Source organism: Nothoprocta perdicaria, unplaced genomic scaffold (genome assembly GCF_003342845.1).
Source record: "Nothoprocta perdicaria isolate Ctin4 unplaced genomic scaffold, notPer1 scaffold_358, whole genome shotgun sequence".
Taxonomy (NCBI): Eukaryota; Metazoa; Chordata; class Aves; order Tinamiformes; family Tinamidae; genus Nothoprocta; species Nothoprocta perdicaria.
The window spans coordinates 18,135-32,543 of record NW_020455597.1 but is presented as its reverse complement, the minus strand read 5'-3'; the positions used below and the strand labels follow the sequence as shown (position 1 = coordinate 32,543).

The 14,409-nt window shown below is 49.2% G+C and overlaps 1 protein-coding gene across 1 annotated transcript in view; it reads right to left on the bottom strand.

Annotated features, from left to right (window-relative positions):
* Positions 1-12,265: 12,265 nt before the first annotated feature.
* Positions 12,266-14,409, bottom strand: part of LOC112951586 — a 9,117-nt gene continuing 6,973 nt past the window's right edge. The window contains exons 3-6 of the mRNA XM_026044284.1: positions 14,034-14,149; positions 13,827-13,928; positions 12,720-12,867; positions 12,266-12,529 (exon numbers count right to left, since the gene is read on the bottom strand). Coding sequence (XP_025900069.1) covers positions 12,307-12,529; positions 12,720-12,867; positions 13,827-13,928; positions 14,034-14,149 — 589 coding nt within the window. The 3' untranslated portion in view covers positions 12,266-12,306. The remainder of the gene's footprint in view (positions 12,530-12,719; positions 12,868-13,826; positions 13,929-14,033; positions 14,150-14,409) is intronic.

Here is a 14,409-nt window from a genome sequence, read left to right as displayed (position 1 = left end):
AGATGCAAGGGTGGGTCGGGATGGACACAACACAACTCTTCTTTTGCAAAAATGCCATGATATCAGGTCATTTATTATGTTCCACATACAAGCTTAGGAAAATAAACCACAAATACCTTTCAAACATTTGTTTYGTTCTTTTGTAATGGAAAGGTGATAGTGTTTAGACAGCATAGGAAGGGAGACATTTCCAGTTAGGAGTGCACTTGGGTTGCAGATCCCTACTTCTTACAGGGTTTTGGTACCGGTATTAACTGTAGTCAAGGTTCTGAGCAGTTCATTGACTCGCAGTTGCTCTCAGCTGCACGAAGCCTCTGGGCCTTTCTGCCCTCTTCTCCTCTCAAYCCCCTGAGGAGCAGAGGCACCTGCTGGGCAGCTCGGGGGAGTCTGCTGTGGGCCTTGAGGGAGATGCCCTCTCCCAAGGATGACAGATCCGGCCCACAGCTTGTTTGTTCTCTGGGTACCAGAACTCAGAAGTTCTCTGGCAGGATCTGCAGTCCTAAGTCAGGTTCAAGTAAACACGTAACGGTTTGAACTCTGTGCCCCATCCAGGACATCAAAGCAGGAAATATTTTATGTGACCATGGGGGCTGCGGAACCTGCTTCCTAATACTGGAAGAATCACTCGAGAGGTGGGAGTTCTCTGTGCACGTGGTGGGGCTATTTTGTTCCTGTAAAGTCTGAAAGATGCCCAGAGCTTCTCCGGGGACACTGCAGGTGGGAGCTGCACCCTTGCTGTGGCCTTCCTATTGAATCCTTCAAGGGACTTCATCCCTTTCCCTCTCCTTCAAACTGGCAAACAGGTGAGGAGTTTTCAGAAGAAGCAACTGTTTGACTGTTCTGCAAACAGTCCAAGAACTGTTGGACTGTTCTCCAACTTTAAAAGAACACATGTATCCTCAAGCCTGAGGTATCCTCAAAAACGCCTGCAATTCCCTTTTGTACCTCCCACCTAGTACTCCTGGCTTCAGTGGTTGGCAGCAGAGTACTGCCACTTAGTGGATCTTTTGCTTATCTTTTGTGCTGTTTTTAAGACAATAATACTCCTCCTGTGACAATCTCTTCGTCTCTCTACCCTAACCACCCRCCTTGGACGTTTCCGTGCTTGAAGACCTCCTGGTTCTGTGTGTGGAAGAGCACTGCGCTGTGCCCAGCACTCTCTGTTCTCATGTTAGTGGCCTCCTTCACAGCACCTTCCTCGCCTCTCGGGCCCCAGAGCTGACCGGCTTCGGCAGAGCAGCCTCAGTAAGTTCACTCATGCTGCAAGGCTTCTCTGCATTCCCTTAACGACAGTCCAAGATGGGAAACTGCTGCAGGAAAGGGACCAAGGACATCCCTTGATGGAGCACATAAGTGACTCTCCTGTCACACACCCAACCCTGCTGAAGTGCGGTGCGTTGCACCCAGACACCAGGGAACAAGACAGCCAAGGACTCGTGCCACTTTAGCCCAACAGTTTTCTTAATCTGTCCAGAAGAGGGACCAGGAAACAAGTGCAGCTACTGCTGTGACGTTGGTTTTCCACAGCAAACTCTTCCTTTCYTCTGTTGCTTCCTACTTGTTCACTCCCTCTTCTATAGGAGCTTCTTCATGGGAGGCAGGATCACGCTGAGCTGCCAGCTCTTTTCTGCAACAAGAAGGGCTTTAAGGGAAGAGGCCTCACTGCTAGGAAGGAAGAATCCACCTAGGAAAGCTTTCAGCACGCCTCTCGGCAAATACTCTCAGCAGCTCACCACGCACTCCACAACACTACCACTACAAAGGCTTGGTTGCTACAAGATAGAAAATACAAGGAAGGTTGAAAACTTGTTTTCTTTTTCTTGGCAGAAAAGCAAAGATATAAGAGAGCACCATCAGATACAAGAGAGAAGCTGAGGCTGCAGCAATGAAGACCAAACGGGGCTTCGGTCGGGATTTCTGAGCTGCAGCTTCAGTATCCTTGTCCTCAGCAAGACCTGGACGAAAGGACACAGTCCCATACATCAGCAAGTTCTGCAGTCCCGATAATCCTGCTGTGAGCTTCAGAATMGCAGATTATTTTACGTTCCTAGTTGTTCCTATTGCTGGTTCTGGTGCCTTGGCACAGATGCACAATAAAGCTCATTTACGCTTACGTTCACTTACATTTACATTTACGTTCACAGCCACTGCCCAGAGAAGCCTGACCCAGCACTGGCCCTAACAGTGCCTCTGTGCTTCAAGGACAGTATGTGAGCTGGGCGCCTTGCATTCCCCAGGAGGGCAACAGAATAGGAACAAAGAAAGTTATACTTAATAAAATAAATAAATAAAAAGCAAGGAAGACAGAGAACTTACCCCTGTGACCTCCCGGCGGCTTAAGTGAAGGCTCCAGCTCCAGAGGAGGTGGAGGAGCAGTGCCTTCAGGGACATCTGTAATGACACACAGAGGGGAAAAGGTTAAAATACCTGTGACCAGACATGTTTGTAAAGGTGCTCCAGGTCATTGAAAAGGATGCCCTACGTAGGCCTAGATGTGCAGAGCAGCAGGGCGGCCTGCACCTCCTTTTGCTTGGGAGATGGCAGCTCTCACAGGCAACCAGTAGCTCTGATTCACTCGTGGGGTTATCCAAACACTGCCAGCATCTCCACACACCAGAGACAAAAGTCATCAACAGAAACCCGTTCTCCCCGTATTTTACAGCATGTCCCAGTGCCATAGCTAGCTTTAATATCAAAAAACATGCTGAGGACCACGTGCATAGAAGAGACCCAGAACAACCTGGGCCACATTCCCGCACATGCAAAGTGTGAAAAGTACATCACAGCACGGATGTATCTCTTTCTGCTGCGTGATCTGTGGTGTATCCAGACCTTTTTCTGAAACCTCAGGTTCTGAAGTTCAAGGTTTTTACAATGGTAGCACCTTAACACGGAGCCAAAGCCACCCACCAGCTGCTCTCTCCAATTCCTCCAAGACTTCCTGCAGAATGTCTGATGACTTTTGAGGAGACTCTCCTGCTTGGGTATGGTGCTTTCCGTGCTGAGGACCTAAAAAGAAAGCCTTTCGTTAAATTGCATGTGAACAACGTAAGCACAAGAAAATGCTGCTTGTGTCAAGCAAACCATAGCATGAGGCAAGTAGGCGGCACTCACRTGTATGATTCTCCAGCAGCTCAAATCTGGTATCTAAAGAAGTTGCCGAGGCATCAACGACTGCCACATCTATAACCAAAGAGACAAGCAGAGCTCTCCCTACCTATGTCTGGGAGCTTCCTCACATTTGAATGGCAGTTAAGGAGCACAGAACATCTCATTACACAAAGGCACTTGTCTTGCTCTTCCACTCCACAGTCTTTTCCAGGCGTTTACTGGGTCCATGCAAAGCCTCCAGTGGCTACAAATCCAAACATGCTGTGAAAGGAGGCCCTGGTGTTCACTATAAAAAGAACACCCAAAGGCCTGCTGGCTTTGCTGTAGGCACTGGAAGAAGCATGAAGCCCAAGGCAAAGCACCCACTGCATTTCTCTGAACCTCTCCCAAAGACGAATGTGCTCTTTTGCAGGCATGAGCCTTGCACACAGACTTAAGCTACACAGCCTGTGCATAAGCTATACATAAAACTCGGAAATACAATGCTCATTCCAGGAAGCAAACAGAATTCCACCACTTACTCTTGGTAGACTCCTGAGGCTCAAAGATAGGAGCCAGATGAGGAGCCAAATGAGGAGATGGAAGACCACGGCCTGCAGGAATGTCTGTAAGCAAACACAGACAAGTTTTCATTACTTCTCAGAGAGACCCTTCTGCAGAAGTGACTTGCCACAAACAGAAGGGGAATGGGGAACACACATGTTCAAAACTTTCCCAGCTTCATGGGGCTCAGCCTGGGACTCAAGACCTCTCCAAATCGCCTTTGAGGTGCTACCCTGCAGCCCCCAAGCACCTCAGGACAAACACGCAGCCCCTTGGTGCTTCTCCATGGAGGTCTTTAACACACACYAAGGAAACCCGACCTCTAGCAGGAGGCAGCCTACAGAATCACAGCACAACATGCACTGTTCACATTGCTCATGCACAGGGACCCACTGGCCCGTGGAAGCCTGACCCAGCGCTACTGAAAGGTTCAACTCAACTGAGGATCTGATGACTACTCACCTCCAGACTCAAATCCAGGATCTAGATGAGAAGATATATCTCTGTCACCTAGAGAAACATCTGTGACTAAAAAAAAACATGGAAACAGCTCCCATTACTTAATTCCCAYAGGGAATTCCCATTACTTAATTCCTATAGGCTTCCTCAGATTTCAGTGGTAGTGAATGACAGTGGGCAACAGAGAACCACACCAAGGCACCATTCCAATCATGACCATCCTGCAGATACTTGCAGGTGCATGTAGAGGCATATAAAGATACAAATCAAAGCCATYATGGAGTGGCTGGGAGAAAGGACACCCTGGAACCCACACAAGGTGTAACCTCAAGCCCTTCATACCCTGCTGGCTTTGCAGAAACCTTTGAAGCTGCACAAAGGCTCCGCAACGAAAAGCACCCTCTGACATATTTTAGATGACCTCCCAACTTGCACTCTACTCTTCTGTGGGTGTATCAGCCAAGCACCAATTCAGTCACACTAGAGACCAAGGAAACTTGGAAATGTAGAAGCTTCTTCTATGAAGTGAATACATCTGGACTACTTACCCCGAGGACCATCCTGAGGCTCTACAGCAGAATATTGCTGAGAAGCCACATAACCATTGCCTACAGGCAGAGCAGAAACCCAACATATAGGTGGCCACTTGTCCTTACAAGCTATTTACAACTTCTTCTTCRCAAGGCAATTGTAACGAATAGAAGTGGGGGGTTGCGTTGTGACACGGCACAAATACATAGATCAATAGTCTCAAAGGTGCAGAATGGCTGGGAGGACCATTTCCCTGCCACTTGGCAGCTCTCAAAGTGAAGAAATGCTTTGCAATTTTACCCCCTGGGGTTCTCCTGGGTCTCTAAAGCACCAGGATAACCTGACGGGGAAGGATGACGTAGAAGTACATGTRAACAAAATAGTGCAAAGAAAGTTCTGCTTTCTGGGATGTTAAAATTCGCTTTGTATCCCTGGGAAGTCCTGGAGGCTCCGCTTCTTGCTCCAGCTGAGCAGCTGGATAATCCACAAAAGCCTCATCTATAATGATGAGAGTGTCATGGACTGACAGCTCCAACCTGTCCAAGACGGTCACCAGTGGCACCCAGCCCAGCATGGAAGCCACGTTCAGGCCCCGCTGTGCCCACACGGGGACAAGAGCTCCCGTCACGCGGCGCCACGCGCTGCTCCCGGCCCCGCTCCCGCCCCGCAGCCCATCCCGCCACCGCCCCCTCCCGGCGCCGCCCTCGCAGCCCTGGCCCCGCTCGCGCCGTCGCTCGCTCCGCGCGGCCCCAGAGCCGCGGAGCCGCCGCCGCCTCCCGCCCCGCCCCGCAGCCCCCCCGGCCCGGCCCGGCCCGGCCCGCGCTACCTGTTCCCAGCGCCGCCCGCGGAGCAGCGCGGCTCTCCCGGGCACACAGGGCGGCCACGAGGCCGAGGAGCAGCAGCAGCAGGCGGTGCCCGGGGGCAGACGCCCCCCGCACTCGCGCCATGCTGCCCGTCTCGAGCGGGCACCGCTCCGCACCGCTCCGCCGAGGCAGCGCAGCTCCGCGCCCTGCCCCGGGAGAGCTGCCCGGGGCTGCTGGCRGCCGCGCTCGGGCWGCCCCCGGGAGCCCTCGGGGCGGCYGCTGCTCCCCTGCACGTGCAAAACGCGCCTGGGGGTATCAGCAGCAGAGAGTGACTCCCCCACAGTGTGGTGCGGGTGAAACACATTGGTAGTGTGACCTTTCAATAGCTACACACTCATGGTTTAGTCAGCTGAGGGCTCTTAGTGTTGGTAGTCATGTATTGACATGTTCATGCCTCTCTCATGCAGTGGTGGATATTTGGAGGCCTGGTGATGAGGGCAGCAGCACCTTTGGAAGGRCGGGAATGAGAAMRGAAGGGAAGGGAGCTWMATCCAGTTTTCGGGGCTTTCGGTACATTTCAGGGCCATGGGCTGCRCTGGAGCTGCAGAACTGGTTCTGCYCAGCCGCCTCCACCTGGGTTTCCTAGCAGAAGTACTAAGCTTGTGTTTTAAGCTCTTAAAAAGAGCTTAAAAAAAGCTCTTCCAAGAAAAGTCCATAGATGATAYTGCTTCTTGTCCATTCAAGAGGCTGTTGTGTGATTTCTGAGTGGCAAAAGCAGAGGGCCAGGAGAGGCAAGGAAGGTCTCAGAGGAAAGAGGCCAGAAGAAAGTGCCAAGGCAGGGAGGCAGCTTTGCGCAGCGTGCATTCCCGTCTGTTCTCCTTTGTCTTGTGTGTCCTCCAACACCAATTTTATTGTCCTCACCGCGGCATTTTCAAATGGAAACCATCTCCCATTTTTAGGGGCTTTCTGTTTGTTTTTCTCAGAATGAAGTGTGGTCCTTGTGCCTATTTCCCCCTGCCAGAATATAGGTATATAGGAATGTCCTGTACTTTGCAGTGAAGCTGCCATGTACAGATGCTCCCTATCTGCCATTCCATGACTTCATGTTAAACAGCCCAGGTGTTTTGGCTACTGGCTCCATTTTCTGTCTGCCATTTCATGACTGCACATTAAACAGCACAAATGTTTTGGCTGCTGGTCAGGTCCTTGTCACTGYTGGTGTCAGAAAGAGGCCAGCTAGGTCCTCTCTGTGTGCATAAGCCTGAGAAGGGGAGTGTTGACAAGCCAAGGTCTGGCTTCTGGCTGGAGGGACAGAAGGAGCAGCTGCAGGGGCTCTGTCAGGTCCCCTCCATTTGTTGGATCACTTTTTCCACCATCCCCATACCATATGAACACCAGGAATTTTGTTGCTTTTTGGCCATAATTGCAGGCAGTAAAATCAAGCTTGTGCTTTTCCTCCCCTAACTGTGAGGAAGGAATACACATATATTGTTGTCAGCACTGTTAAGGAATTGGTGCTCTTTGTCTAATGCGGGAAGTTATTTTCACTGATCCTGTTTCAAAGAGATTGAACGTAAAGTGTTGGAAACCTTCCTACAAAGGTAGGACAAATGAAGAACAGAGGAGCTTGTAGGGCCAACATTTAGTGCAGTGAGCTGTTGTGTGACATCCCCACATATGAAAATGCAGCATTTCTTTTGTAGCAATGTCAGTGCTTGTTGCCAGCTGTATGATCACTTTGGCAGCTTCTGAGGGAGGAGCCTTCCTCCCTTTAGGTATCTCCACAGACTCTCAAGACTACTTGCARGAGATCTGAGATTTTCTCAATTGTGGATCTAGTCTCTGTGCAGGCAGCCTGGTGCTGGTGGCGGCTGCACTGGTGGTGCTGCCTGCAGGATCCTCCAGCTCTACTCACACCCCAGCTGTGTTTCTGTAGCCCTGAGACTAAGGAGTGAAACAGGCAATTTGGTAGCCACATGCAGGAGACAAGGACTGCACATGCCCACAGGCAATGTGGAACTGAGCAGCAGTACAGAACCTAAAGCAGCCAAAATCTCTTCTCTAACACACACAAGACACACTCCTGAATATGATAATAAGGATAACTGTCCCTTCCATCCCTGTGCCTCCAACATGGAAACTTGTGTGACATGCATGCTCATATAGAAAAGYCTAAAAAAGTCAAAAAGTCTAAGCAAGCAAACTGCCCATAAACTCACAATAGAAAATGTGCACAATACATGCAAAATAAATAGTACAAGCTAAACTCCTTTGAGTGTGCTTCCTTTGAGAAGGATCAGCAAGCTAGGAGGAGCTGGTTTTGATGGAGGAACTGGAAGGTGTGAAGTGTAGCAGCTCACATGGAGTCAGAAGGCTCCTCTAATGCAGAAGTGAGTATCTGCAGCCCTGGTGATGAGTGCAAGCAAACCTTTTGGAAGTGCAAGAAAGGGAGTGGAAGGGACTGGTATTTCCTCCATTTTCATATCTTTCAGATGACTCTGACATAAGTCATTACCTTTACATTAGACTGTTCCTTTGTGATTCTAAACCTTGCCATAATGTGAGCGACTTGCTTTTGATGCTAAGCCTGTTGAGGCTTTGTAAAGCAGGCTGTCCAACTGTGTTGGAAAAGATTACATTTYTGCATGTTCCAAAAAGAGGTTAAGAGTAAGTTACATCTTTGACTACAGACCTCTCYTCCATGTTGTACCTGAAGCCTGTTGTACCATCCCACAGGCTTCAAGCAATTTCTGATCAGATAGATTTGACATATGTAAAAAACAAAGAAGATAATACCTAAGTGTGTTGCCATGTCTGGGAGCAGTGATGTTTTGTTAAAGGAATATTTCAATTTTCTATTAAGTTATGAAGTGTCTTTGAGACCGATGAAGAARGTCTTAGGAGTGTTGTGCATACTTCATTGAAATGTATGAAGCTCATCTCAGTGCAGCTCGTTTTCCTGAGAGGAGTATACTCTGAGTATCTATTTTCTGCCAACTTTTCTACTTAGAAGTCTTCTAAAAGCATCTCTCTCTTTAGATATTAACATCTTGTGAAATGTCTTATCTGCTGTATTAGCTTTCAAATATAACTTTCTTCTTCACTTTTTTAAATTCCAAACTTGATTGTCAGTTTAACTTGGCATCAGCTTCAAAATTAACTCTTCACGGCACAACCTTTCAGGACGACTTCCTGTATGAAAGATGTTCCACCAATTAAGCCCAACTCTTGTGGGCAATAAGATTTCATCCAAGAATGTGATTTTGTACAAAAATTGCGGTTCTTGCCTTGTCAAAACCACTCTGCTTCAAGCCTGTAGCACAGCATAGGGTTGTTGTGAGCAAAGTGCAGGACTTGGCTCTTGGCCTTGTTGTACCTCATACAGTTGGCCTTAGCCTCAGCCATTCATCCAGCCTATCCAGATCCTCCTGTCTCCGAAAACCGGGAATAAACTTCTTAACACCAACGTAGTATTAAGAAGTAGGCATTCAGACTCCTGGTGGTTGGTTGTCTTTCTGTGTCCATTTGATGACCTTCAGTAACTCACTTCCATATATGGCTACCTTTTGGCTCAGAAGGCACTGTTTTGGTCCTACTGCCCTGTTTCAGCCAGTTCCTTGAAGATACGGTGGTCCTTATCTTTGCCCTCAGCCGATGTTTGCTGTTTTGTCYGTATTCTCTTATGATGKCCGAGKAACACCTGCTGTTTTGTCCATATTCTCTCATAATATACCAGCAATGGCAGCGAAAATATGCCCTTGGGTGCATTCTCTTTTGGGGTTTCTCATAACAGTTCCCCTCTTTGAGTCTTCAAAAGTAAGGTCTCTTCGGGAGTCTCACCTGGACTGCATTTAGACTGCATAATCACGGTAATACCTTTGGTTCCTCCTGCAACACCGGTGAGAACAGCACACCGTGATTGATGGGCAACACTGAACAGGTTCACAGGTTATAACACAGGTTATAATTATTAGATTAAAATAAAAATAGTCTGAGTAAAGATGACAACCATCCATTGATAGAAATCTGTCTGATTTCCCCAAAAAGTTTAGTTAACCTCAGTGTTTCCATATCTTTGCTAAGGTCCCTGGCCTGTTGGGCCACCTTTTGAATTTGATCGATTTGCTTACTAAGGTCCTCAGTGACATTAGGAATATGACTACATCAGTGATCTGCATTTAACTTCAGATACCCACAGAGTCCGTGTTCTTGAGCTAGTAAAAGATGTAGGGTGAGGCGATTCTGAAGTGTCATCCTTGCGCTCTCATTTCCTGGTCACTATGCTCAAGATGGCCTCCGACCACCACATCTCCCACCAGTCCTTCTCTGTTCACAAAGAGCAGGCCCAGAGCAAGGGCTGCAGATTTTGAGACTTCTGCCAGCTGCTTGTAGAATGCCTCATCTGTCACTTCATCCTGGTTGGTGGTCTAGAGCAGATTCTCAYCAGGATATCAGCGTTGTTGCCCTTCCCCCTGATCCTGACCCATAAGCACTTGACTCTTTCATCCCCCTACTTGGAGCTCCAAGCATTAACAGGACTCTGTAATACACAGTGCTACCCCACCACCTTTCCTTTGTTGCCTGTCCCATGGAAAGAGTCTTCAGCCATCCATTGCAGCACTCCAGACATGACAGTGGTGCCAGTGATGGCAACTGTGTCMAAGTTTTCCTGCTGTGCCTTGGCCTTGAGCTCCTCCTCTTTGCAGCCCACGCTGCATGCATTGGTGTAGATGCACTTCCGCTGGACTCTCCAAACCCTGACATGCCACCCCTAAGTGATCCCAGTTTCATCTACCTCCATACCTAGTTTAAAGCCCCTCAAGGAGCCCCACCAACACCTCGGCAAGGATTCTTTTCTCCCTGAAGGCAAGTGAGCCCCACCTGTCACCAGCAGGGCRGGTRMCATATATACTGACCCATGGTTGAAAAACCTCAAATTCGACCACGGAGCACAGCCTCCTAGCCATGTTTTAAGCAGATGGCTTTACCTGTTCCTCTCAGCATCCTTCCCTGACACTGAGGAGACAGAAGAGAACACCACCTGCACTCCTGCACCCTCAAATCATGGGCCTCCTTTTTGATGGACTTCAGGCTTCTCTTGTCAACCTCTTCACCATCAACTTTGAAAAGCAATTACAGATAGAAGTCAGAGGGAGTGACGAGGGAGCTTTTGTGCARTGTCCCTTACCCAGGCCCCAKGGAGGCAAGCGACCTCCCTGTGGGAAGAGTCTAGTCGACAACTAGGGCCCTCTGTACCCTTCAGAAGGTCATTGCCCACAACTATCCGTCTTTTCTTTTTAGTGGAGGGAGTCATAAGGTGTGGGCGTGAGTGCCTCACCCTAGGTAAACCCCTAGATGGACCTTGATTCATGCCCTCTTTAGGCTGTCTCTCGAGCTCCAGAGCCTCATACCTATTGTGTATGGACACCTGGGGAGGCGAGGGGGATTTGGGAGGGGATTCTCCTGCCACCCCAAGCAGGGACCTGTTTCCATTCCCCCTGCTTTCTTAACTCTGCTGCCTCTGCCTTACAGCAAGAGGGTTAGGGAATCCTCAGCTGGATTTGGAGTGTTCCCTGGGTAGACTTCTCGCAATGTGTGTGGGGCTGCACTCCACCCATCTCTCTGACACTCTCTGATGGGCTCTCATGGTCTTTCTACGTCCTCCTTCAGTGAYGCCACCAGGCCAAGCAGTTCATTTGCCTGTTCACATGTAATGCAGGCRCTGTCTCTGCTACCCCTGGTAACACAGAGAGCCTAAGGCACTCCACACARCCAGAGACCTAGACTGCTGCTTGTGCCCGTGTCTTGTCTGTGTCCCCACAGTCTTCATGGTGCTGGCTTCCTGCCTAGTAGACACCACGGCTTCCACCGATTCCACACTGAGGCGACATCACGGGAGAGCTCTCTGAGCCCACAGCAGCTCTCCCTGYGCCCTGCCCATGCCAATGACCCTGCCACGCCCTGACACGCCTGGCTTCTTGGGGCCTGCGCTCACTGGGGACTGCTCTTGGATGAGAGGGGGTGGTGCTGCCAGCTCTGTTGCCTCAGAGCCGCCTGCGCGCACTCAGGGCGAGGMTGGTGCTGCCGCTGGCTCCCTGCGCTTTCCTGCTTCGCGACTTTGGCTGCAGGTTTGCTTGCCAGGCAAGGTCCTCCAGCACAAGCGTCCGCTCCGGGGCCCAGTCCTTCGAACCACCTGGTATGGCTGTCTGTCAGAAGAGCGCTGAGACTCTGTGAGATGCTGTCTTACATTGTAAAACATCGAAGTCTTACATTCGATGTGGTAATTTTACATCAAGGTCCTCCGGGGCAATCGTCCACTCTGGAGCTCAGCCCTTCGAGCCATGTGGTATGGATCTCCACCAGAAGAGCGCTGAGACTCCATGAGATGGTGATTAAAATTTGGCTTCCTGGCTATTGTGTAAGGAAGAAAAAGGAGCATGGAAAGATCATCTGACTTGCCATCAGCCCACACTGTGCAGCACTAGCCTCTAGTGAGGACAAGGAGTAAAATCTCACCGCGTGCCTTTCCTCTCCTATGCTCTTTTCTCCCCAGCTCCCTTGGGGTTTTGTCAGCAACCCAGGGAAGCAACAGGTTTCCTGGGCTGCCCTTTGCCATGGCCTTCCTCTTGGATCCTACATMAGAGTTTGATTCCTTTCCTTCGCCCTTTGGATTAATGAAACCGTGATGACAGCCAAACCAGAAAAACRAAGTGAGAATGGGACCGTGAGGATGCCTTCATGGAGCACATCTGACAGCTCCTCACATCCATCCAACCCTGCCATAAGTGCAGTACACCCAGACACAATGTGCCAAAAGAATCATGGACTTGACCCTGTTTATCCCAACAGTTCTATAACTTTATTCAGAATAATAATCTGAAGTCCGTTGTCCCTGCTGACAGTGGAGACACAGGCAGTCGGAAGGATGCGGTTGGGGGAAATGCATGGAAATGCAGATATCCTCCTGCTTTTCCATGGRAACCTCATCCRTTTTTGTTTCATTTCCTGGTTTTGCACTGCCGCTTTCTACTCTTGATTCTTCCCTGCTGGAGTCAGCATCAGGACCAGCTGTCATTGCTTTTCTGCAACAATAAGAAGGGCTTTCAGGAAGGAGTCCTCACTGCTAGGAAGGGAGAGTCCACTTAGGAAAGCTTTCAGCACAGAACTTCTCAGCAGAGTACTGAGGACCAGGCAGTCCACGGTACTATCACTACACAGGTGTGGTTTCTACAAGAGAAAAAAATATAAGGAATGTCAAAAAGGACAACTCACGGTATTCTCTCGAKGATGAGGGAAGCAGCTATACAAATGGTCACGAGCCCAGCCAATATGAAGCCTGGGACTGTGGCAAGCAAGGCCAATCGGGGCTTCTTTGGGGATTTCAGAGCTGCAACCTTGATATCTTTGTCCTCAGCAAGACCTGRACGAAAGGAGACAATCCCATACATCACTGGGTTCTGCAGTACCCAGTTATGGGCTATAATCTTGCTCTGTGTGTGTGTTTGGAAATTCTAAACAAATTYGCATTCCCAGTTGTTACTACTACTGATTCTAGTGCCTTGGCATTGAAAGACCAAAAGTTTCTTCTCRTGCGCTCATGGCCTCCTAACCAGCAAATGCCTGACCCATCACTAGCTCTAACACTTCCCCTGTGTTTCAGAGCAGTATGTGTGCTGGGCACCTTACATTCCCCAGGAGGGCAACAGAATAGGAAAAAAAAGAAAGAATACTAATTAAAAGAAAAAGAAAAAAAGGCAAGGAAGACAGAGAATTTACCCCYGTGACCTCCCTGAGGCTCTAGCAAAGGCACCAGCCCCCAAGAAGGTGGARGAGCAGTGCCTTCAGGGACATCTGTAATGACACACAGAGGAGAAAAGGTTAAAATACCATGTGACGAGACATGTGTTTGTAAAGGAGCTCTAGTGCACCAGTGCACTGAAAGGGATGCCCTACGTAGGCCTAGATGTGCAGAGCGGCAGGGCAGCCTGCACCCCCTTTTGCTTGGGTGCTGGCMGCTCTCACAGGAAAGCAATTAGCTATGATTCACTTGTAGGGTTCCCCAAACACTCCCAGCATCTCCACACACCAGAGACAAAAGTCATCAACAGAAACCCGTTCTCCCCGTATTTTACAGCATGTCCCAGTGCCCAGTGCTTTAACATCAAAAAAAAATGCTGAGGACCACATGGGTAGAAGAGACCCAGACCAACCAGGGCCACATGCCTGCACATGCAAAGTGTGAAAAGGTACATCATAGCTCGGATTATCTCTTTCTGCTGYGTGATCTGTGGTGTATCCAGACCTTTTTCCTGAAACCTCAGGTTCTGAAGTTCAAGGTTTACAATGGTACCACCTTAATACAGAGCCAAAGCCACCCACCAGCTGCTCTCTCCAATTCCTCCAAGAMTTTCTGCAGAATGTCCGATGACATTGGAGGAGATGACTTTGCTCTTTGGGTCTGGTACATTCTGTGCTGAGCACCTAAAGAGAAAGCCTTATGTTAAATGGCAGGTGAACAAGATAAGCACAAGAAAATGCTGCTTGTGTCAAGCAAAGCACAAGAAGAGGCAAGTAGGCAGCACTCACCTCTGTGAATCCCCAGAGACTGTAATGTGGTATTCAGCGGAGAAGGTGTGTTGTCATCACCTACAGTCACATCTGTAACCAAAGGGACAACCAAAGGGTCTGTGAGATTCTTCACACTTCAATGGCAATTAAGGAGCACAGAACATCTCATCACACSAAGGCACTTGTCTCGCCCTTCCACAGACACTTATTGGGTGCATGCAAGGGTCTCCTGCAGCYACAAATCCAAACATGCTGTGAAAGGAGACCCTGGTGTTCACACATGTGTAAAAACAATGCCGAAAATCCTGCTGGCTTTGCTGTAGGCACTGGAAGAAACATGAAGCCCAAGGCAAAGCACCCACTGCATTTCTCTGAACCTCTCCCAAAGACGAAT